The sequence below is a fragment of the Drosophila rhopaloa genome, unplaced genomic scaffold (genome assembly GCF_018152115.1).
Source record: "Drosophila rhopaloa isolate 14029-0021.01 unplaced genomic scaffold, ASM1815211v1 contig_3, whole genome shotgun sequence".
Classification (NCBI taxonomy): Eukaryota; Metazoa; Arthropoda; class Insecta; order Diptera; family Drosophilidae; genus Drosophila; species Drosophila rhopaloa.
In genome coordinates this window covers 25,027,363-25,053,428 of record NW_025335123.1, presented here as the reverse complement: position 1 = coordinate 25,053,428, position 26,066 = coordinate 25,027,363, and the positions used below count along the sequence as shown (strand labels likewise).

Below are 26,066 nucleotides of genomic sequence, written 5' to 3'. Positions count from 1 at the left end.
CTATATTTCTTCACGTTTTATCCTTCGCTCTTGTTGCATAGATTTTATTGGCTGATTCCTAATTAAATACGGGGCTTCTACTAGGATTTATGTTTTAATCTTTAATCTTTAGTTTTACTGTTCAATAGATTAAATTTCCATCTTCTATTTTTCTCGCTTTTCCTTTAGAAGATTTCAGTCGTCATTCAGGGCCACTGTTTTCTTGGTTAACCCTTTTAGCCACCTTATCCAAAAGTAAGAAAATACTTTAATTAATTGTGTATTTTATTTTATTCAGTTTAATACAATGCCATATATATACATGAGCGCTAAATGCATAAACTGCAGTTGCTTTAAAATAATTTATTAGCATTATTAACTCTCGGTTTTGGGTTTGCTTGCTTTCGCTACAATTTGTTTTTTGTTTGTTTGACACGATAATATAAATGTTTAATAAGAAGATTCCTAAATTCGTAGACAGAATTCACATTATTCTTTATCAAGCCCCTGCAATATTTGATTATTTCTATGATTTTATAGTAATTCATGTGCCATTGCTTTTGATATACTGTTCTTCATTAATATTCCTAATTAATTGTAAGCTGAAATTCAAAATCTAGTGCACATAACACATTGTTTTAATTTTCCTTTACTCAATTCTAAGCACATCTATTATTTCTATATTTCTTCACGTTTTATCCTTCGCTCTTGTTGCATAGATTTTATTGGCTGATTCCTAATTAAATACGGGGCTTCTACTAGGATTTATGTTTTAATCTTTAATCTTTAGTTTTACTGTTCAATAGATTAAATTTCCATCTTCTATTTTTCTCGCTTTTCCTTTAGAAGATTTCAGTCGTCATTCAGGGCCACTGTTTTCTTGGTTAAGTAGACCAGTCCCATTGGTTAGAAAATTGGTTACTATAATTCACTATGACATACGAAATATTATATAGGCATAATAACGTACATGTGTATATATATATATATTAATTTTTCGCTTTTCGTTTTTTATTATCTTGCTTTTTTTTTGGGTTTCTCTTGTGACCTATGACTAAAACAAATTTTTAAAAAACTACATAGTTCATAACAAAAAAACTAAGATTAGTTAAAAAAAATGGGGGTATTAGGCGCTTTAAAAGCGCGGGGATAGGGTGAAAAAAAAGTTCTACTATATCTTGGCTTTTTTTCGAAATTATTTACAAACTCAACACAAAATTTACTGTTAACGTTTTAAAAAATATATAACTTGTGCGCTGCATTTGTGATTTTGTGCCTGGGTTTTTGCTAGTGTAATATTTTCGATACTCAGGATCGGTTGAGCTCCTCGCGTTTGAAATTCCGTATCGCATCCAGTAGTTGGGAACGTGGATCCGGCGTTATGAGGCCACTGCGTGTCCCGTTGGTTTTCACGGGTTTCAGGGCCGGAACCATTTGGGGCGCAGGCGGTGGCGGTGGTGAGGGCGTGGCCACCGGCTGTGATGTGGGCTTCAGTTTGACCTGTAGGCTCACCGGCCTACCATTAATTTCCGGCTCCTGGAGCTTCAGCTCCACTTTGGTGGACTTCAAAACCACATTCACATTCTTTGCTGGCGGTGCTGGCTTGCTTTCTGGCGGGGATGTGGGCGTGGCCGCTGGGGGAGGAGGAGGAGAAGAAGTGGTCCCATTAACGGACACCCTTATCCTCAAGGCCTGCTCCTGTTCCTGCTGCTCTCTGGCCAACATTCGCTCCTTGAATCCCGTGCGGCGCAGGGTATTCTGTCCAAAGGGAGCAGGAGCAGGATTGGCCTCCACTGGTCTATTTCTCTCCAAACTAGAAACCGGCCGTGGCAAGGAGTTACTGGCCAAGCTGGAGGCCACCTGGTGATTGCTATTGCCAGCGGGTAGAGTAAATCGATTGCTTTTGGCTGGACGCGGCAGCGTAGAGGATTGGTTTTGGATTGTATTCTGGGTCTGAACTTGTGGCTTCTCAAGAGGTTTGGCTGGCGTCTTAAGCTTCACTTGAACCGAAAATGTTTCCTCCTGGATCTGCTGCTCTTTTTCCACCGCAACCGGAACCTCCGGCTTATCCTGCTGCTGGTTCTCCTGACTCACATCCTTTAGCGGCTTAACCGTAATGGGGACGTGGTATTCCTTCCTCTGGGGAATGCCCATCCTCAAAATGGGTGAGGCTACTTCGATGGTCAGCTTGGCAGGCGGTGGTGAGGTCACCTTTTGGGACTTTCCTGCCCCGCCAAAGATGTAGTCTCCTTCGTTCTTGATGGCCACAGTGGACTTGGGTCGTTCGCTCCAGGTGGCAAAGTTGATGCTGGGTGGCCCGGAATAGCGATATGTGGGTGGCAGAGGCTTGGAGCTCGGAGCGGATTCAATCTGCTGACTTGTCTGGGTTTCCACCTTTCTGTTCTCGGGGTTCCTCAGGTTTACAGGACTGACTGGTGTGGCTGGGGAATTCGGAGGTGTTATGGTGTTTCGGGAGCTCGTCGAGACGGAGGTTTCTTCTTTGATCGGTTGAACAGTAGGCTGAATCAAAAGTTTTTGAACTGGAGGCGGCGATGGTTCCGGTACCTTGATAACAGACGGAGGCGATGGCTTTGGAGTTGGAAGAGGTGTCATCTTCTTGGCCACCGGCGGTGATTGTTTCTGGACGGCTGGCTCCTTCTGAACCACGAGAGTCACCTGCTCCTGGACAGTTGTCACCACTGGAGGTAATGATGACTTCTCAACTGGAGAAGGCTGCTGTTTCTGTTTTGGAGTAGGTGATTGCTTCAGGACAGGGGAAGGAGGTGACTGTTTTTGAATAGAAGAAGGTTCCTGCTCAACTTTTTGAATGGCAGATAATGGTTTTTCAACTGTTGGAGGCGACTGTTTCTGGACAGGAGTGGGAGACTGTTTTTGGACAGGAGTGGGCGACTGCTTCGGAATGCTATTGGGAGAAGGACTGATGGCCTTAGCATCAGTCACTGATGATGGCTTCTCTTTGGTCAAGTTCTCCAGCTCCTTAATGATCTTTGGTTGCTCTGTAACAGGCGATGATGCACTGCCTCCACTTTCAGCCAGGCTGTTCTTTCTCGAGTTCAAGATGGTCTTGATTACTTCCAGGCTTTGCAATGAAGGCGATTCACCAATGCTCAACTCACTGGAGGAGCGCCTCTGACCCAAGCCGTTGCCATTCTGCTCCAGTTTGTTTAGGGAGACATGGGAAGAGCTGCGAAGACTCAGAGTTCCTCCTCCGGATGAGGTTACCTCCGCCTCTCCACCAGATCCTCCAGCCTGAAAGGAGTCGGCTCGACCAATTCTTGTCGTACTTTTGGCCGTGGCAATGCTGAAATTGGCCAAGCGATTCGGTTTTGCCGCCTCAATTTCAGCCAGTCGAGGATCGGGCTGCTTCTTTATCAACGTATCCAGGCGCTGTTGGTGGATTATAGTGGCCAGTTCATCCACAATCTCGTCCAGTGGCGAGCCAGAACTCAGCGAGGCCGCATTGCGTGTTTGCATTTGCTGATCGGAAAAGTCTGGCGGTGGAGATATGGGCACCGAGTAATTCCACGAGGAGAGTGAGGTCTCGCTACTGGGGGTGGCCAGAATGCCATTGGTCCTGGTCACCTGCTGCTGCATTTGGAGCTTCTCCTCCTCCTCCTCATCGATTTCCTGGGCTGTCAGCACTGCCAATTCCGCCAAGCTGGTGGCTATGGGCTCACCCTTCTTGGAGGTTTGGCACAGCTTGAAATTGTACACCTTGATGGCCTCGTCGTCCTCCGAACTCGATTCTTGTTGCGATTTCTCCGCCTCTGGTTCTGGCGAGGCCGAGGGCGATGGTGCTGGCTCTCCAATGCCCGAATCCGCTTGCTTCGAAGCCGTGTCGTTGTCATCATCCTCGGTGGCACTGCCCAAAGATCGGGGTTCCGGGGTGGGAGTTCTATTTAGAAGCACTTTGGACACATTTCCGTTGGTTGGTGGTGATCCATTTCCATTTCCATTCACATTCCCATTGATTTGGGGCAGTGGAGGATTGGTGGCCGGAGCAATGGGCAGAGGTGTTGTAATCCTGGGAGCTGGTTGCGGTACATTCGGAGTTGGTGTTACCGGTTCCGGAAGCGAAGCCAGTGATACATTATCACCACCACTTTGGAAATCTGGCGGTGGAGCCGGTGCTGTTTTCTTTTTAATTTGCAGCAATCGTTTCCGGGGCGTGGGTTCCGGACCGCCTGCAACCGGAGGCTTCAGATCCAACGTGGCATAATGACCATCAACGGAGTCATCATCCGGAGACTTTGAGCTATTGCCATTGCAGTCCACCTCCGGAGGACCGGAGAGATTTGGCGTGGACATGCAGAGCTGAGGGCGCTTGACAATCACCGCATAGGCGGGCTCGCTTTTCAAGTTAGCTGCCGGAATATCCGGAACCGACTGCTCCGGAATACAAATCTGGCTTGGTGGCCTCGGAGCCGTTCGCTTTTTGCGCGGCGGTGGTGCCAATATCTTTGCCGGAGGCACCACCACCGGGGTACGGGTGTAGTTCATCCCCGTGGAGTCCATCGAGTTCAGTGAGTTGCTGGAACTGTAAGGACTTGGCGTTTTGGCCGTAACCTTCGAGTGCCGGCTGCTACTGAAGTCCGAGCTGCTGCTCAACGAATCCCGAGCGACTCCGGTGCGTTGAAATTTGTGCATCACATCCGGATTGAAGTTGTCGTAGGACTCCGACTTGTGGCACAAGCGGATCTCCGAAAGGCCAACTGCTCCGATCGTCGATTCGCAGCTGTACACCTGACTAGCATCCACTGAAATGTAGAGGAAAACTGGTTAATAGGAGCACCCTTTTTAAAGAAGAAACGCTTCTCTGGAGTTCACTTTCTCAGATATTATAGTCTCAAGTTTAGTTTTCTTAGAGCTCTCAAAGCCAAGATACTACGCAAAGCTCTCTGCAGCGGACAGTTCTCTTAGCCGGACAAGCAGATCAACAAGGTTTTGTTACGGACAAGGATAAGCGTTGTGAAATGACATTTCCAAACTCAAATCGAAAGTGAAAACCTTTTCTAGCTTTTCTTTGGCCCCTTTACCTGGACTCCGAAACTCGTACTTCTCCGCATCCAGTTGCTTGTTGTCGCAGACAAGCGAAAGGAGCTTGCTCAGGGGAACCCTGGCTCCCAATCGGGCCACAAAAAGCTGATCCTTGGGCAGCAGGACGGTGATGCGGAAGGTCTGCTCGAAGGGCGCATTGCTGGTGGCCGCCGGCACTGGTGTTATCCGATTGTACTCCAGCTGACTAGTCTCGTTGATGTCCGTGTCCGTGGACAGATGATGCAGCTGAGTCGACGACTTGGACAGCTTGCCCATCGAGGAGCTGCCAGTGCCGGATTTGTCTGGGAGATAGAAAGGGAGATTGATTTAATAGTTGGAATAAGGGAGTTTAATGAAGTAAAGCCTAGTGTCTTAAAAAACAATAGGTATCCGAAATATGAAGTTTATTATTTACTATTGAAATATTTTAACCGCAAATGCTCATTCAGGAAGAATTGATTACAGGTTGTTAATAATAAAAGATAAAATAGATAATAGAAAAGCATAATTAAACATTTATTAGAAAGGTTGGGTACTTTTAGTGGGGTCCAATTAAATTTATTGCTGAGAAAGTTGTATGTTTTGTTTTGACCTTTTGATTGCTTACCTTTTTTGCGGCCAAACCAGCGATTCAGTGTGGAGAAGCCGCCCTTCATGTTGCTCATGTTGTGGGCGTGGCTTCCGAAATGTTTTCTTCTCTCTCTCTCACTCGTTCTCCGCTCCTTCCTCCTGCACCAACTTCCGTTTCCGTTTCAAACGTGTCTCAACTTGTGCAGTTTTGCGTTCGCCTTAAATTTTCGGATGGGTTTCGTAATATTCCTAGAGCATGCTAGAAAATGGCGTGTGATTTGTGCGCTGCGAAATCTGCAAGTGGAAAAAAAGGTATGAAAGTGAGTTAAAAGCGGCACGATTACAAAAGACGCTCCGTCTTATCAGCTTTCAGTTTTCAGGTCGATAAGGATGATGGAGGGGGGGTGATAGCTGATGGTGGTGGTGGGCATTCCTTTTGGCTCTTTATCATTGCCTCCATACACACATACGATTCTTTCCTCTTGTCGGGTTCACATCCATAATACCATCTCCCAAAGAAAAGAGCTATGTTGGTTGCCCCAAAAAATACGGTAATTTCGATTTCTAAAGTATGTTTCAAAGTCGACTTGATGGATTAAGTTGGTTACGTATTTGCTTTTTTAATTAATTTTGTATTTTCCGTTGCTATTTGCCTTTTGCGCCTGGCTTAGTGCTTAATTGTCGGCCAGGTTGTTTAATGGCTCACACCTACACACAAATACCAACGAAGTAGCAAGCGATAAGCCCAAGAAAATCGAAATCGGCGGCGGCAATGGGAAGCGCGCGACTTGCGGGCGTTTTTTGTCGCGTGCGATTCATTTGCACACAATGCAAATCGCGAAGGCGACTTCCACACACGTACATCTTTACATATATGCAAGATAGGAAAAAAGGGGGCGGTGGATGGCAGGGGGCGTGTCTCTGTTTACTCAGTAGTAAATTCTAATGACATAGTTAGGTGGTGCAGCGGTGTGAGTGTACGACCATGCAAATTACGGGCAATTGTTGCAGCACCAACTTGTTCTATTGTTTGTACACAGCAAAAAAATACACAAACATCCTCACAAACAATTGATATTTAACTAAATAATATTTTAACTGCATTAGATGAACATTTTCTATTAAAAATCATCATGAAACATTATTTAAAAGTCGTTCTATTAAATATAAAATATTCCCTTAAACTTATAGTTTTATTAATTAAACTTATTATTTAATGCATTGAATATTTCGTGTTGATAAAGTTTCAAATTGTTTTCAGCAAACGTTTACCAATAGCAGAGCTTAATAAAAACTCACAAAAAACATTACAAAAATATAAAATTGTTAAATGAACTGCAATTAATCATTATTTTTGCTGTATCCGTACGTATATACAGTTTAATTAGGCGTACAGCGCATTACAAATCAGTAAGGTTAATCGCAAGTAATTCCCACAGGAAGTGCATGGTTTCCCTTAATTTATAAATCAATTCAGTAAATAACCTTTTGAACGACAAATAGGAAAGACTTAATGACACTAAATGGCGATAATTGAATTCAGAATAAAACTCGTTCAACTTGATGGTTGTATATACACACTTGTATTAAAAAGTTTTCAAATCTACGTGTTATATACATATTTACTTATTGTGTTTTATTAGCTTACAAATAAGATTTTAGTTAAGTCTTTAATTTGAGGCAGTATATCCGCTAAACCACAATTGACTTACGCCGATGAACCGAACTGTATGTTTATTCGTGATTGCCTGTGGCGAATCGATTTGTGTTTACTTTTTAATGAGCAGCCCCGACTAATTAGCCCAACTATTAGGCAGCCTAATTAGATATAAAACTCAATATGAAGTCGTCACATCGATCAATGTCCCATGGGTTTTTGAGATCTTTGAGAAATAAGAGTACCCTAAATAATACATGTTATTTCGATTGAGTGTCTGCCATTTCTCCCAGATAAAATAGGCAATGTTCATATCGCCTGTTAATCATTCATTAAAACAGTCGTTATGTTTCCATTGATCCCATATGTCTATCCCATGGGTATTTCCCAGTCGGTTTAGCAAACTCTTCTAACCTGTTTTGGGTTATCAATACGGCGTTGTTTTTGTTTTGCCCCAAAGGCTTTTATAGTCAGTCACTAAAGTTCCCCTTGAAATAAACATGAGTAAGTCAAAATTCCTCAGCTATCAAGAGGCGACGATGAAAAAGTTTTTTATTTTGGTTTTCGCCTTAAATCATCACGTTCCATAAACATGGCATGTGTGTGGTTGTGCGGTGTTGCCAAAAAATAATGAGCTTGGCTAATAGCGTTAAGTGTTTGGGGGCCTTTGTGAACCGGCTAATTGAAATAAAAATTAAATTGCTCTCGGATGGTCTATGAACTTTATACTTTGCCTATCGCCATTATATTGTTGGGATATATACGTTTCTTATGGAAATATCTTTATAAGTGCGCTCAAATTGATAGCCATGTATAAGCCCTCGATTATCTATATATATTGCCGTTCAGTACTTGAATAACGATGAATCAGAGCCAACTGCTACTAAATGCAGCTGAACAATCAGACGTAATTGAACTATTTGCTTTGGCACCGTGTGTTGTGGGTCTGTGTGTTTTGAACTGGAGATGGTTAAGTAACCCTCTATCGATTTTCACTTCTCACACGAGTAGCCCAGTTAACAGACAAACAACGAGTGATATTCCATACAACGTGAAGTACGAACGATTCAGAGCGATTCCCATTCCGACGTTTATCAAATCGATCGTTCCGAAACAAGGTCTTTAAAACTTGGCGAAATCAGATCACCACTTATCGTTTTGTGAACTTGATTGATCAGCAACATTGAGGCCTCACGAGTTAGCTATATCTTTGGCTTTGAAATTGTGAATCTCAAGGGAAAGGTTTTATGTAAATTAATCATTCTATTAGAATAACTTTTAAAAACAAATGATTGTGCAATATATTATAATATGTATATATTATAATTATTTCTCACTCGATTTCCAATAATACATATTTGAAGTTTATTGAGTTAGCAAAGGTTGTTGACCTACCTAATATATTTTCCTGCGCAAAAACCACAAACTTATTTTAATACCAAAAACCACTATAAATCTTTAGAGTTCTAAACACACTTAAAACCACATCATTATTTAATTATGACTTATCTTACTAGTTAGTTTTATGCCAAAGATTTTATTATAACTATTAAAAGCTACCACCAATTATATATTTATGGATCGGAATAAATCAAGTGAATCTTAGCTTAAGTTCTGAATAGAACCCATAAAAGCCCTCCCCATTTGGATCTTTATCGTTCTACAAACGGGGGGTTAGATAACCCAGGCAAAAACTAAGACTCCCATAATCGAATGCTAATTTCACGGCTAATGTCTTCAGTCATTTGGAGAAGTATCACCGTTATGTGTACACTTAAAATTGGCAACTTTCTACCGTTACACATGTGCCTAAATAAATGGAGGCATTATTTTGGGGGGGCTCAAGTACCGCTCCATGTTTAAATAAGGCGAATCAGAAGTGCAAATAGAAGATGATTAATGGCACAGCTCTGTGGCTTCGGATATGATTATTGGGAATGCCGGAATGTCGGGGGATCGCTCCATCATGGACTTAAATATATAGATGTTTCGTATTCGTTGTTCAATGGATGACACTGACATTGAAGTTCGGCATTGCATTCAGTGATTCGACTTGAGGTTGCGCCAAAGATAGACGATGATATCATGGTGGATAACCGACGTGAGGGAATTTTTTATTGGTGGTGCTCATCATTGTTTCTCGAAAATCATCACCCATCTAACTAGTCGGCTATGCTAATTTTCCTTGGACTGGTAAGTCGATATAGCCAGAAACACCTGTGGAATGACATTCTCGAGTCACCGTTTTGCCTGTTTTGCGACCACTTTATCTGTTCTTTTTTGTTTCTGTTTGGTTTGCTGTGAGTTATCAGGCGAGTGATACGCATGACTAATCCCGAATATGCTAAGTCGTAGTCGTCGTCGTTATGTCGCCGCTGTCACTTGCGGGCCATTATCTATTTCAATTTGTGCGGCAATTTGAGCCACTTGATTAGGCCGCTTCGCTCTGCAATGTCCGATACTCCGGTTCACCAGTATATGCGACAGACATATACCATATGTAGGTGGTATGTGCCCCCATATGAATGCCAGTTATCACGTACCCCTGCTATGGCTCTAATGGCTCAGAAGATGGCACCTGTACGTTCGACATTCGATTGGGGGATCCAATGTGGTACTTTGCACCCTTCAAAGTCTTCGGAAGTGACGTGCGTAGTTTTTTTTTAGAAACCATATAAGTCCATTCAAACGATAAATATGCATATACAGGAGATATGGAGGTTGGTTGTACTCATTAATAGAGTTGCGAAAATATATGGGGTTTATCTCTTAGAAAACAGTTATAAAACAACTCAAAGAGGTAACGAAAGACAGAATAATAGATAAATAGATCAACAAGCACCTACAAAAATGTGAATTCCTAATAATTTTGTATACGTAATAAACATAATATTACTTTTTTTTGATATTCAAATTATTCAGAAGTATTTTTCAAAGTTCTAGTTTTTTGACCTGTTCTTTCTCTTTTTCTAAGCTTAAAAGTGAAGAAATTAGGGAGCATAGCAAAAGAATCAATCAACAAAAAACCATAAACCAAATAAAACGAATCGATGGCATAATATATCCAAAAGAAGATAACAAAAAAGAAATGGTAATGGATTGGAGTCCGTAGAAGGCAACGGGTTAGAATAAGTATAAATATGAATGAGGCAGACGGAACCGCAAAGAAGTGAGGTAGTAAAAATCGATATGCCGACTATTTTCCGCATTTTGAGCCACGTTCTTGCTCTTTTTCCCCGCGGCAAAAAAAAGAACACAACTTCCTTGGCTAATTGAAAACAAATCGCCCGACGCATGGCTAATAGCAAGTTATCCGTTAAATTTATACAGGTAACAATATAAAAACTGTATCTGTAACTACTGTTTCGTTTGTGGCAAACGATTACAGCTGTGCTCAAAATAATAGTAGTGGGTCAATGTTAAATGATTAAAAACATGAATTGGGAGCCATATCTGCTGTTTTCTTTTGTTGTTGTCGAGATTAATGAAAGATTAATGTCACTTCAGAAATTGTTTATTAGAAAGATAATTATAAGTTAGTCAAACTATTTATTTCCTCAATTGCCTGTCTCTAACGGTCTCTGCTTCTAAATACCTCTAAATTTCTTATTGGAAGTTCATTCCTGAAACTTTCCTAGATGGAAGTTTAATTAGACTACTACTTCTATTTTCCACCTGTACATATATATGTATGAGGTATATATTAATATTAACGGATGGGTTAGGATCCCGATCTACGTGATGAACCATTCCCCGCACTTCACATTTAGCATTCTATTTGTAGCTTTCTTTTGCTCGTCACTTGCTGCAATTAAATGCAGTGTTTGTTGTTCGACAAATTGCACGTTGTCATAAACAGAAATAAATTAATACACGCACACTAGAATTTAGCTATTAAGGTAAACTTGAAAAACAACAAAAAATTGCGTACTAACTGCGGCTAGCGATGTTATTGTTGTATTTTTTTTGGTTTGGCTTTCTCTCTCTCTTTCTGGAAGAAGAGAGGAGCAACTTTTGCGAGGCGGTGCCGACGACGACGTTAACAAAACTGAAAACAAAAAACGCGCAAATTATGCATAGAACACAAAAGCACACGCACACATACAGAACCATAAGCACCAACACATACACCAATAGCCACACTAATAGTGGCAATAATAAAGCAACGGTAACTCTCTAATAATAGAGGCACAGGTTCTCGCTCTCTCACCGTCTAGCTATACCAATTGGAGCTGCTAATTTATCTTATCAGACCATGCCAAATGATAGCAACAGCAACTCCAACGCCAAGGGAAAACAAAAAGTGCATGCCGAATGTTTTTTTTTCAGATTTCTAATTGATAAATAATTTTTTTAATTTTTAACATATTCTGATTGGAAATTTTCTTACAGAAAGTTTCTAATTGGAAAGAGGATACGTTTACTTTAAAAGTATCTTAGAATCCTTTGATGTCACAGAAATTTAATTTGCCAATGTTGAGTTTTCAAAATCGTTTTGAAATTTAGTCAAATTTTGTAATGTGTCAAATATATAGAAACATATTTTTCAATGCCATATTTTAAAAACGCTTAGAAACACGCTTAAAGGATAAACACATCTCTCTTTTGTAGGGATTAGAAAAGAATTAGTTAGCATTAAATGTTCGAAATGAAAAACCGGAACGCAGAGGTCTGTAAAACTCAGAAGTTCTTGGAATAGAAGTTTGACTGTACTTGTATTTCACTCTGGTATCTGGTATCTGTTGCACGGTGTATCTGTATCTTCACTTGTCGCCGCACTTGGGCCAACTGAACTAAAACTTCCAGCTAAATGCGTTGCATAAGTCAGCTGATGATGAGCTGCGCCAACTGCAGCGCCGGCAGAATTGCGCAAGTCTCGCGTTCTGATTGACGACCTTCAATCGCAGTTAACTATTTGCCGTGGGAGTCCGACCACCTTCTTTTAGATTTTAAGTGGTATAATGGTATGGTGGCGCTCCTTGCTCTAAAAATAAAATAAACAGAAGAAAACCGCCAACGCTTTTCACTCGCAGGAGTGGCGGCGTCTAAATGCGTGACCATTTTCGACCCATCGTCAAGAAATCAAAGACAACAAAAATAGGAAGGAAGCCTCACCTAAACGCACACGCACACCAGCACTCTAATGACATCATGGGTGAACCACCATAAATGGACATTCCAAGAGACTAAAGCTATAGGGTGTGTGCCACCTTCTTCGCTTCGACTTCTAATTATGTGCAACACATTTTATCAAAGTCAAACATCTCAAAATATCGAAGTAAGTTGATTGTTAGATCGTTTAAACGAAAGAGGGTGGCTAAAACTTCAACATTTTACTTTAACCAAATGCTAAAGAAAGTATTTCTTCAAACTTCCGTTATAGCAGCTTAACAAGGTCTTCCTAATATCACCATTTAATAAAAAGTATTCATACAAATATATGTGTTTTCATCTAAATATTGAGAACCGAGTAACATTTTTGAGATTATCAAAAACCTCAATTGGTTTTAAACCCTGTAAAAACGCTGTGCAAAACTACAGAAATATATATGTTTCTCAAATCACCAGTTATTGTCTAGGAATTTAACTGCAAACCATCGATTTGTTTGGGTAGTAAAACCCGCTCAAGGGGTTATTTGGGACTTTGGCGATTGTTGGGCTTCGATTATTGTGAGGCCCCTCCTGATATCGCATGCATCTATCATCACTTCCTTGCCAGACCGACCGTATCTTGATCACTTAAGGCCTGTTTGACTCGCATATTATTGGTTCTGTATTATCGGAAAAACCCACCAAAATGAACGCAAAGAATTCCAATAAATTTTTGGCTGGCTTAGTAAACTTTTTCGGCTGATATGATTATGTGCGAAGTACATATATTCGAGGGCGCCACCGAAACATTGGAACGCCAAACTAACTAACCAACAAATTATACCATCTGGCACTCGCTGTGTACTTGTACTTGTACTTGTACTTGTAGCTATATCTCAGTATTTATTTGTAGTTGTTTGGGCACGTTTTGGGGTCTGTGATAACCTCAACCTTAACACAGTCGTGTCTTCGGTCGTCGCGAAGGTTTCTTTGCAGACGGGGGCATTGCTATCACTCGTGTACCAAATATATCTCGATATGTGTAGCAATAGCAAGCACATATCATTGAAGCATTTCTCCAGCCACCAGACAAAGACCTCCTCTCTGGTACTTGGTGGTGACCCCGATTGGGGAATTCTTGTGCTGTTTTTTTCTTCTTCTCTTTTTGTTTTGCCTCATTTTTTCGTAGTTGTTGCGAAAAGTGGCACAAACTCATTCCGAAAAGCGGCAAGAAGAACACAGAGAACAAGCCGTAAACAAGTTTTGCGATGGCAAATTCGACAATGGAACCATATGATCAGCGTAATAATAGTTATGATCTTTGGCTGCTGGAGGTTCGGATCACTTCGGTTCGAAAGATTTCTTCGAGGCAAATCTTTCATAAATATTTTGCGGCACGCCTAGGAAAAAGTAACCCTCCTTTTCGCTGTCTTTGTTTTACAGGTGGGGGGAGGGGAGTGAAAGAAAAATGCATAGCATAGGTAAGAAAAGAGTTGATCTACATACCGGGGCCACAACAAGCCCCGTTAGCCGTGGCCCTTTTCCTCAGTTTTTTTTTTTTTTTTTGCATGTCTCGCTTTAATTAGACTTCAATCAATGCCAGAGGCAACTGTCAGCGCCCTAGTGGCTTTATGGCTATATTGCACAGGAAGAAAACCTAAGGAACTTATATATTGTTGTGATAAAAATATTGAAAATTTTAAAATTGTTTGTTTGACAAAGAATTTCTTATTTTTGGATGGCGTACCCCTTTCTACATTTTTGGTGTCTCAATTTGTGTACAAAATTAAAAGAGAACACATTCTCCTCTGAAGCAAAATGATATTTGCCCTATCCTTAAAAATTTAATTAGTAAAAACATTTTTAAAAATTAAAATGTAATTTGTTTTGCTGGTATATGGCTCAAAGTGATAGATACAATCATCAAAATTATGATCAATCGTATAAAATCATACCATATCACTTTGAAGTACATTTCTTTCTGTGTACTGACTTGCACTCCAACTCTGACGTCAGTCATTAGTTTGCAGAATGGGGTCAACTGCAGTACTGCAGACTGGAGCCCCCCAGAGCACTCGATCTTTTTAGAGTTTTAACCCAACTGACAGTTGCATGCGTTTGCGATGATTTCGATTCGAGATCCGAGATCCGAGCAGCTGATTCAATTACGGTCTCAATTGCGTTCGCAAGTGCAGTCAGCCGTCCGGACAATTCAATGTGGCTCAATCTGCGACAGCCATTTGCGTACACACATGTTGGCGAATGGAGTGCGACAGGAGATATCCACTTACACATGTTGAACCATCTTGTATTACAAATGCATGTAGTGACTATTATCTACTATCGCAGTTCCCCCGTCATACTTCTCGTCTATATAGTTTAATCTATGAAATATTTATAGCTTTGAACTTTTGCCAGCACAGCTGTGTGCGAAGATTTTACTCGACTTTGATTTAAGTGGACTTTTGCTAGGGTCTGTAGAAATATGAGCATGATATAATGGTTTCTGAGATAATTCTGCGATAAGTAGGTGGTATTAGGGACTTCAAATCGAAAATGTATTTCTCTTCTGAGCTGACAATGAATATTACTTTATTTATATTATTTTTCTACCATACCATTTGCCATTAAAAAACATTGAATTCAACTGCAATTTCTTCCAATGTAAATACCTCATTAAATGGCTACCTTTTTGTGGATCTGACCACCTGCAAGTGTTTCTATGGGTTTTGTTTTTTTTTCGGAACTTCGGAGCACTGAAAATGCCGCCCAATAAACGGCAACGGTGCATAGCCAGCCAACCAACCTGTCAAGATCGGGTTTTTTTTATGATTACTTTTTGGGTGTTTGAGTGTTGCAACCACAACAGCAGCAGTGGCAGCAGCAGCAACAGCAGCAACATGCACAACAGCAACACACATCCACAACCAATTGCGAGCCAAGTGCTGCTCATAATAATTTGTTAGAGTGCATTTTCCACATTGCAAACAGAGATGCCGGTTTTTCAAAATCCCCAACCCAACCCCGCCCACTGGCCAAACGAGCTGGAAAACTGCTGCCTGGAAGAAAGTGAAGCGAAATGAAATGCAGCTGCAACAGCAACAGCAAAAGCAACAGCAATATCAACAGCAACAACTGCTTGCGACTAGCAACTTTTGCTTCTCTTTCTCTGGTTAAAGCGGCTTTCTTACTTGGGTAATAACTGGCTTGCATTTCATTTGAAAGACGTTTAACGCACTGCCTTAATTGCATTGTGCCAGCCAGATACAATTGCATCCATCGGATGCAGCATGTTGCTGCCACATTTGCTACGTGTATGTTGCTGCTGGGCTTGCCTTGCCGAACAACCTTGACATGCAGCCAAACTAATGACAGGAAATCGTCGACAAGTGCGCGGCCCAAACCCATCTGCAGTCTGAAATCTGCCATCTCCATTCTACGGTCTCCAAACCCATCCACAATCCACAATCTAAGCGAACCATTCCAATCCAATCCAGTCCCACACAGAGATGAGCTCGACTCACCTTATTATAGTTAGTTTTACAGTGGAACCTCTAAGCAAAAATATATATTTTTATATAAATAAATACCCTTGTTTTTAGATGCAAGATACAGGACTTTTATTATCTCAACTGCATTTCAGTACATATACACAAGACGTATTTACTAGGCTATTGATATATCTTAAGACTACTCTTAATATCGTATCTTAAATAATCTTTAAGATTATGTGGATTTTTTTAAATTCGAAATGATTAGTTTCTTTTAAAGATATTCAACTGTAGTTAGAGTGCCTTGGCTGGTAGCGCTTTTTAATTGCGCGTCGCATCCAACCGGTTGCCACTTGAACTGAACAATTGCCGCCCATGCCATCCACGTATCTGTATCTCGAATCTGTATTTCGAATCTGTATATCCGTAAGTGCAAGTATCTGCATCTGTTCGGCAGCCGGGGCAAAAATGTGGCTAACTTCGTTTTGGCCATTTGCACCGATTGATCATGGATTGGTGGACATGGACAGGCGCCGAATGAAGTGGAGAAGTGGAGTGTCTGCACCACTGAGTGCACCACTGCACCACTGGGTGGGGTGCATTGAACCAATCGAAACCGAATCGACCAAATGTGGCTCACCTTGGCTCAAGATATTTCTCTTTTTCTCTCTTCCAAAGGGGCACACAAATATGTGTGTGTGTGTGTGGGAGGGTGGGGCAAATGGGCAAATGTTTATCAATGAAATTGGACAGCTGAATGGGTAACTAGGTGGCCAGGTGCCACCGCCGCACCACCAATTAGTGGGTGAACACGGCCTGGCCAAATATGAGAAAAATGCTAGGCTAATAAAAAGCGTCGTGAAACGGAACTAGCTCAAATTGTGCATTCATGTTGCATTTAAGTGGATCTCAAAGGCTTAAGGTGGGTAGAATTCCCGATACTTTTCCAAAGATATTTATCATTTTAAATTTATGTAGTTAAATTACAAGCTTTTACAGATATACCACAACAAAATCTGATGTCTGAAACTTTATAATCATACACGAAATATCGACCCAAAAATACAAACAAAGTTTTGAATGCAGATTTTTATGGTGAATTAAACCACGAGCTTTTAGAGGTATACCACTTTGAAATCGGATGTCTGTAAGAAAAGTTATGGCCTTAGAAGTGCAGGTTTTAGGTCACTTTTCTGCAAGCGCATTTTTTGACAATTTATAAAGGGGTGACATCATTGAAAATGACGAAAAATCGACGAAAAAAAAAAAAGTAAAGTAAAAACTCAGATTTTTAGGGAATTGAGCCACAATCATTTTAAAATATGCCCCTTAGAAATAGGATGTCTGTAAGAAAAGTTAGAAGCTTAGAAGTGCAGTATTTGGACACTTTTCTGCAGACCCATTTTTTGAAAATTTGGAAAGGTTACATTGTTAAAAATGACGAAAAATCGTAAAAAAAAAATTTGAAAGTGAAAACACAGATTTTTAGGGAATCAAACCACGATCATTTTAAGGTATGCCACTTTGAAATCGGATGTCTGTAAGAAAAGATATGGGCTTAGAAGTGCAGGTTTTAGGTAACTTTTCTGCAAACCCATTTTTCGAAAATTTGGAAATGTAACTACATTGCTTAAAATGATTAAAAATCGACCCAAAAATAAATACAAAAGTGGAAACACAGATTTTTAGAGTATTGAGCAACAATCATTTTGAAGTATGCCACTTTAAAATCGGATGTCTGTAAGAAAACTTATGGCCCTAAAAGTTCAGTTTTTTGAGACTTTTCTGCAAAACCATTTTGTATAAGATCTATGACATCTGCTTTCTGCTAAGATCCATGACCAGTTCCGAGCCGTGAGCACCTGGTAACCCCTTTCGGGTCGATTTCAGAGCACCCTTTCCGGGGAGGAGGATCCAATTACCCTGGCGATCCGCTCCAGAAGCCGGATGACCAGCCGAGAAATGGATGAGATCACACCGCCTGGAATGGAGTGGCGATTCGGACTCTGATTCCGCTAAACAAAAAGCCAAAGTACACATAATGCGATACAAGGCATATAAAAACGAGGGGGGAACAAACCCAGACGAATGTCATTGCCCGGACTTGGAAACGGATTCGATTCGAGACTCGAAAACTGTCAGCCATATATTTGCATCGCGGATAATGGCCATCATCTGGCTGGCATTAAGATTCATTGCGAATGCAAGTCACAGCTTTTAGATGGTGGGAAACTACGGGCACGACTGTCTCTGACCTTGAAATGGACCCCATAGAAATCCAAGCAAGAAATCCGCCAAGAAATTCCACCACCAAGAAATCCAGTCAAGAAACCAGCCAAGAAATTCACCATCAGGGCAGAGAAAGTAGTTAGCCAACCAGTTGGTGGCTAAGAAAAAGTAAAATTATTTTAGGACAGGCCGCTGAGAAAAGTATGTCACCTGCACCCAAGGCACTCAGACTTTCGGACCTGGCCGAAAAAAAGCAGAGACCTGGCCAAAAACAGCTGTGGCAAGTGGCGGGTTTTACTTTCTGCCCCAAAAAACAAACCTACACAGAGAAAATAAATTTCAAAATCATGAAAAACACTAAATACAAATTGATCTCAATTCCAGATTAGTATTGATTTTAGAACTTTTGTTCTTGAATGAAGAACCTAAAGTCTTAAAAAACTATTTCAAATACATTTGATGAAAGATCAGATCAGATATTTTTATAATTGAATGGTTTTTCCCCAAGTGTAAAGTATCGACAACAAGTCTCTTTCTTCAGATTCGCATACTGGCCAAACAAGTTGGCCAAGGCCCCCCGATCACTGATCACTCCGCTCCCGACTGGATGCGTGTTGCATGCCTCCTCCGAGCAGGAAGCACTTGCAACCGGCAACTTGCAACTTGCAACACGCAAGCGCCGCTTGATTTGAGCTCTGGTTCGTTTTTCAGTTTTTTTCGCTATTTTTCGGAGTTCGGCTAATGGAATTCCAGGCAGCACTTATATAAAAGATTAGACCCGCCGATGCCTCAGTCATGTCACGTAGCTCCCGGCTCAAGATATCGCCGAGTGTCCAAGTCTTGGAGTCTCCGTATCCAAGATTATACAATGATCGAAATGTGTGTTTTGGGAGCGTCTCTCGCTCATGTGAGGCACGTCCTCAGGCATCGAACATGGGACATTAGCTAAACCCAATGGGATTTCAATCGATCGGGGCTTTCTGCTATCGGTATTATGTGCGAATGCCCCGATGGCGAAATGTGCACTCGATTGTGGGAGGATTTCTCAGGGGCAATGTTGTTATATGGGAATTGGTTGTGGTGGGCTATATACCACAAAAATAGATAGCTAAGTTGCATACAGCAGAGAGAAGGTGCAACTGACCAGAGTGTTTTTTTAAAACCTATATTGGGAACCCGTTTCATATATTTAAAAGATATTGATCAACGCCTTTAATTTTTTTAATGGGTTGAGTTGTTCATTGCAGATAAATAATACATTAATTAATTCATATTATTTTCAGGTTTAATGCTTTTGAGTTATAAAAGCCCTGCTAATCAGTATGCCATAAAGTAAGTTCTTAAAAACAAGGCAATATCAACAACAGAACCTTTTATTTTTGGGTATTACCTAAGTTGTTCGAATACCTCCCCTACTAGTATATATAAAATAACACAGCCAAATCACGTACCGATATTTGCTATGATTATACAATATATGGCATTATCTGTTTTGTGCATTTGGGGCGTATTTCACGCACGTCTTCCCGCCCGCTGCCCTTTCTCCGCCCCCGTCTCCAGTCTTCTCTTCCGCCTACTCCGCAGTCTTCTCCCCAGTCTTCTCCTCAGTCTTCTCCTCAGTCTTCTCCTCAGTCTTCTCCCCAGTCTTCTCCTCAGTCTTCTCCTCACTCTTCTCCGCAGTCTTCTTCTCAGTCTTCTCGGGTGTCTTCGGCCCTTGCCCAACATTCATGGATTTCATGCTGACCCACTTGCCCCAATGCGATCGCATTTCAACTCTCCGGCTTTCTGGGCTTCTCCTCTTTCTTTCCTTTTTTGCGCCTTTTTCTTTTTGACCATTTTCAATGTCAACATGCTTTTTTTTTTTTTGGTGACAATGAAGTCAACTGGAGCTGGACGCGTTTTTTGTCTAATTTTTTTGTGAACAGCGCGTGTTTTGCATTTTCAGCTAAACAAAACGAAAAAAAATCGCCACGAAAACCAGAATTTACACAAAATTATATGTAAATGCCCTCGAAGATTTGCATAAAGACGCGCTATAAATTAGAGTTTATTGTTTTATTTTCGTCAGCTGTTTTCAGGTTCAAAGCAATTAAGTAATAACACAAATCAAAGTAAACAAAGGCAGAAAGGTAAAAATATAAAATTATGCAAGTCCCGCCTGGCGAAAGAAATCATGGTTCGGTGATTTGGAGGCCCCCGACCTGTAAGACATATTGCCACCGCTCATTTCAAGTTCAAATAAAAACCCAATTTCGGGCTAATTTCAACACTGCCTTTTCCAAAACGTCGTCCAATGGATCCAATAAAAGCCAATACAATCCAGTGGTCAGTGGCCGGTCAACTCCCATTATTACTGGTTGGATCCGTCGAGTTTTTCACGCTTTCGTACTCGGCACAATTGAGTCGAATTGCAATTGAAAAGGAAAAGGAAAAACGAGAAGCGGCAAGAAATCAACTGCAATTGTTAGACAAGCACATATGCACACAGCTGTGGGCAAACCAATAGCACTGAATTCCTTAGGTCTAGTGCTATTGAGTGTTGTACCCTGCAATCAGTTTCATTTATTTGGCCAATTTATTGCACTGTTTAAGAGCTGTGAGGAATTTAGAGCTGTAAAAATGTATCTGTTTTACTAATCAAAGTGAATGTAATCTAATTTATTTGAGCAAGTTTGCTCCTGATCTTTATTTTTGTTAAATATCTCTTAATGATTATTCAATATAGTAAGCTGACGTTTTCTAACCTTAAGGCTCACATAAAATTATATAGCTTAGTCATTAAGATGGCCACTAAAATTGACTCGTGATAGAAAAAATAACTTGTTATTGGCAAAGGAAAATTTTGTTATTTGCAAAGCAAGATTTTAAATTGTATTTAGGCTCCCAAAGCTAAAATTTATGATGTTTAGGCAAAGAAGCTTGATTAAAAGTCCATTATTTCCTTCAAATAAATGTTTGTTTATTGGTTAATTCATGCTTGCCTGCCTATTTGAGAGTGTTTAATTCCATCCCATCTGTTCAGCTTTGCTTGGATGGTTTGTTGCAAGTCTGCTTTGTTGCAAGTCTGCTTTTTGCTCTTGCTTGAATTTTCCCCCTTTGGCACGTGGTAAAAATTCTGCCTGTTTGCTCGCCCATTTTTTTCGTGTGACAATTTTAGCTTTGGAAAATCTTTGAAGCGTCACCAAAGTCTAAAATATCAGCGCTTCGCAGGGGGGAAGTGAAGGGGATGATGGGAGCATACCGGTTTGCTTAGAGAGCAAACACGTTTACTGAGCGGCTGCCCTTGTCAAGGTCATGCCCAGTCAAATGCTGCTCTTTTTGTACATTTATTTCGGTTGGTTTTGTTTTACCAATGGCAAACTGCAGCTTTTGTTTCACAATTTACTGGAGGGGTAAAATGATGGATCAGCAGCTGATCTGTTGTATAACTGTGATGTCCCCGGCTCTTAACACCAAGACAGATAAACCACAAAAAAAAAATAAAAAATAAAAACACATCAAGCTCGGTCGGAAAAAGGGGGGAAAATAAACGCTGGTTGTTGGGGGCTCTTGAGTTCAACGACTTCACATGACAATTGGCCATTGTTGGTCTTGCTGTTGTTTTTGTTTGTTGAATGTTTTGTCGTGGCAAAAGCAAAAGGCACAGGCAAAAGCAACACCAACAGCAACAGCACGAGCAATTAAAAAGACGTTAATTTGTCGACTTTTGTGGCCACGAAATTGAATTTTCAACTGACCGACTCCAGTGATTAATAGCATAGAACAGCAGAGTTGGCTATCTCCAATCCCGAATCAAATTCTTCGACTCGATTTGCTTTCGGGGGAAATGATCCGCTTCTGTCGCTCATAATTACCGGAGCCTAAATTAACGACTGAGGCGCAGACGCCAACGGTTAAAGTCACAGTCAGCGAACTCTGAACACTAGATACATAGATACATAGTTACAGATACAGGCAGCCAAAGGTATGCTCGTGCATGATTCTAATTACTATGTATGGGCTCTGTGCCCCATGGATTACATAGACAATGCAAAGGGAGCGGGATATGGTGGGGCTGTAGAACAAAAATAGTAGAAATCCAGCAGCAACAAGAACTCCATTGTTCGGCGAGCGTCGCCAGCGGAGCGTCAGTTGGAGAATGGAGAATCGAGAACGGAGAATGGAGAATGGAAGTTCAAGTACCCCCTGACAGAGGCATTACATGATAGCCATAGATCATAGAGGAAGTCTTTGGGCAAACGCCTGATCCAAAGACACCAGATGAGGTTGAAGTCGGGGAGTTACGAAAGCTAGGAACTCTTTTATACCTTGATACCTTATTTTTGTGTACATAACATTTCAATAAATTAGTTTCAATTTTCAAATTACTCGGATTGTACACTTAAAAAATAGAAGTGAATTGTTGTACTTATTTATCTTTAATTTTCCTACATTTTATGTACATTTAATATTCATTTTATATTTTACATTTATTTAATATGTCTAAAATTATTTCTTATCTTTTTCCAATGTTGTTGTATTATCTATTATAAAAATATATTCGATTAAAGAACCTATGATGATAAAACTCCTAATAGTTCTTAATGACAACTTATTTACCTCGTAAACTCCAATAAAAAGTAAAAATCCTAGTCGGATAACGATCAAACCTTCAGTCATATTATCTTTCCCGCATCTGTTCCGCAGCATGAGCAGTTTTGTGTACACAACGCATTACACAGAATTCCCAGTATCAAAGGTAAAAGGGGATCATCGACGGCGACTGGCCATTAAAGATTTAGAAAGGCCCTTCATCACGCGGGTTGCCCAAAATCGAACGAAAGTGAGAGGAGCGCGCGGCAGAGTGACAGGTACAAAAAGTGGGATAAAGAAATGGCGCCCAACGGGGGATTTTTTGGAGGGGGAGGGGGAGGGGGGCCAAAGCGAGTGATCTGAATCGGAAGGGCAATACGGCGCAGATTCCTTGAGTGAATGGTAACCCCAGACGTTATTTGATTATCTTTTGTTCGCATTCAACATCTCGCTGGGTATTTAAGCCCCTTGCGAGGCAGCTGCTGCTGACACTTTTTCGCTTTTTTGGGAGGGGTTTTGTGCTGTGTCCCCGAGCTTATTGCTTATTGCGTGGCGGTGAGAATCAGAATCAGAATCAGAATATGAATCTGAAAGCGAATGAGAACAATTCTACTACTGATTTTACTGCCTCACTCTGGTGGGTCAAATACCTTGGGCAAACTCAACGAGAGACCATCTTTTTGTTTTCTCATTGAAATTGTTTATTGTTCGGCGGCTGGAGCGATGCAAATGTTGTATAAAATTCAATAAACTGTGAAACCAGTTTATCAGTTGATCGCCGAGTTCGGTTTCTCAGTGAAAAGTCTTGGGCAAAAGTTGCCAAATAATAAACCCCCTATGTATGTGTACATTAAAAATTAAAAAAAGAAATACAACAAATATACAAATACGAAAGAAAAAAAAAACAAAAAATTCAGCAGTTCCGAGCTTCATGTCCCAATCATCATCATCAGCGTTTGTTGTCTTTGTCGCCGCGTTTTTGTTTGCGTTGCTTTTTATTTGATTTTTTCCCAGTTTTACTTTTTTTATGTTTTTTACTTTTTACGTGAGATTCAATTAAAAACTTTTGACCAGCAATTTCATAAATTTGCGAGTTTATGGTCAGAGGAGGGTGCTCAAAACGTATCCATCTCTATCTCCATCGCCTAACCAGTTTGATGTTAATCAATTTTCGCAACAAATTTTTGCACTTGCCATTTGCCTTAGCGGAACCAAATAAAAAAAAACATAAAAACATGCTGCGAATGTTTTCCAAAAGGAAACATGCGCTAAATAGAGCCGTACAAGTATCTATTTACGTTTTATCTCGTTTTTTTTAGTTTCTCACTTGCTGGAAATTACTTAATATGCATTTAGCCGCCGTGCTTCGACCTTACATAGCTGCCTGATTTTTTGATCGATAGTTGAAAGCCGCGATAATGCCGTTTCCGCTGTGGTTTTCATCGCCGATCGCGCCAGCATCATTATGGCCATAAACCATTGATTGCCGCTCAGTTATGTGGCCGCCTGCTCGTTTGGATAATTATATTATCAGAGCCGGGCCTACGATGGCATGGCATTCTAGTTCTCACCCCGCAGATCTTCAGATCTCCAAGGTTCGGCAACGAGGAAGTGGATTCGAGATCGAACGAGCTTTCGATCCAATCCAACCCAATCCAATCCGATCCGCTGCTTTCACTGCTGACTCAGTCGCTTTTTCTTCTGACGAAGTCCGACTATCTGTCATTTTGATTTTCCGCTTTTGCAGGGCACCCTGGGGCCACAGCACTTAAAGATGGGGCAATTTCCCAGCCACAAAAGAAAAGTATATACAGGTGAAACCACATGCTGTGGGTTCGATCTTAACAAAACATTATACTTTTTTGACTATAAAACATAATCAAATCAATGAGAATGTGTTTTTAGTTTCACAACATTTTAATAATTAGTTTTTTGGAATATTTAGCTTTTTCATAGTTTAGTTGTGTTCTACTATTAAATGTTATAAGGAAAGAAAGCAATACTTTTCATGAATTATCGAAACAGAATAAAACTAGAATCGCAAGCGGTCGGAGAAACTAACGGAGACGACTGATCGAATAGACATCTTTATATATATCTAGAGCTCAGCTGTAAGAAGCACGTATCATTAACAGGAAATTTAACAGTGGAACGTGTGAACTTTTTAAGAAAAGAAAGAAAAGTATAGCATAAAGTACACTCTTCCTAAGGTGGACAAATTTTGAAACATATATCTGTTCCTTGTACCTTAATAATCAACATCCTTTGCCCCACTGTGCAACGTGTGAATTTTGCAGCCCAGGAGAGTTTTTTGCCCCCAGCACACCGGCATAATTTACCGTTTTTGAGCTTTATCTGCCGATCGGAGATCGTTGTTAGTTGGTGGTATTATTTCTGCTAGTGTTGCAGTGGTCGTAAGTGAATTTTTCAGAGCTGCTGCAAAACGGAAACCAGAAGAAACTGACAACTTACCTAGACAACGACCTCAATTAGCAAATCTGTTTGGGCCGCGTCTTTCCATGGTTCTAACTGCCTTTTGATGTGTGATGTGATGTGATGTGCTGTTGGCTTAATAGCGCTCTATTTCCTGTCAGTTCACATGCATCGGTCCATAATGCCTGTACTCAGGTTAACACACTCTCACACACTCTCTTTTTCTATCTTTCTTCTATTTTTATTTTTTTGGTTATATCTTTTTTTTTCGGTAGGCACTTGTGAACGTAAAAAAAAAATGTAAAAAATAAAGCAAATTATTTTGCACACACTCGAACACTTCGTACACTCTCGCGCGTAGCCAATTAAAAAGCCATGTAACGTATGTAAATAAACAAAAGTTGGCGAATTCTTTCCCCAGTTTTCCTACCGCGAGAAATCGACGCAGCGCAAGCGTCCGTTCGGCATGAAACTCGTTTCTCGACTGAAGCGCTCAGCTGAAAGCTGACTGAGGCTCAGCTGCAGTTGCTCAGTAGCTCGGTAGCAGCGGCGGTCACCAGCTGACGGCGAAGAGAGGGAGAGCTGAACTGTTCGGCCGCTCCACCACCACCACCCATCCACCCCCCGAAAACCCACCTCACCACCTCCCCATCCCGCGATCTTGGGAATGTGCATTAACCGGGCGCACGCACACGGAGCCCACGAGCAGCCCAACCCAGCTACCCAGCTACCCAGCTCCACGGGAATTACAATTAATTTGACCAACATTTTTTGTAGGAGCACCCTCCCCAACAAAGGGTACTCCCCTTGCACCCAGAACTTTGAATCGGGGAAAATAGCTAATTTTATTGAAGAAGTTCCAGGAGCTATGAGGTTATCAAAAAAAAAAAAAGTTTCAAGAGCTATGAAATCACCAATAAAAAAAAAAAAATAGAAAAAAAATGCGTCTAAAACAAATTAAAATATCTATTCAAAGATATTCATTT

At 40.9% G+C, this 26,066-nt stretch overlaps 1 protein-coding gene across 4 annotated transcripts; it reads right to left on the bottom strand.

The window, feature by feature from the left end:
* Window positions 1-251: 251 nt before the first annotated feature.
* LOC108046949 (nascent polypeptide-associated complex subunit alpha, muscle-specific form) lies at window positions 252-25,570 on the bottom strand. Of its 4 annotated transcripts, none has more exons than XM_017126931.2 (4): window positions 25,120-25,570; window positions 5,645-5,901; window positions 5,037-5,339; window positions 252-4,757 (listed from the first exon to the last, which is right to left on the bottom strand). In XM_017126931.2, exons 2-4 carry the CDS (start codon window positions 5,700-5,702, stop codon window positions 1,288-1,290), a joined length of 3,831 nt encoding a protein of 1,276 aa, XP_016982420.1. In that variant the 5' UTR covers window positions 5,703-5,901; window positions 25,120-25,570; the 3' UTR covers window positions 252-1,287. The 4 variants fall into 4 exon arrangements, with proteins under 4 accessions (XP_016982420.1, XP_016982424.1, XP_016982421.1 ...); XM_017126935.2 differs by lacking the exon at window positions 25,120-25,570 and adding an exon at window positions 11,978-12,068; XM_017126932.2 differs by lacking the exon at window positions 25,120-25,570 and adding an exon at window positions 11,200-11,317.
* Between the last annotated feature and the right edge of the window lie 496 nt (window positions 25,571-26,066).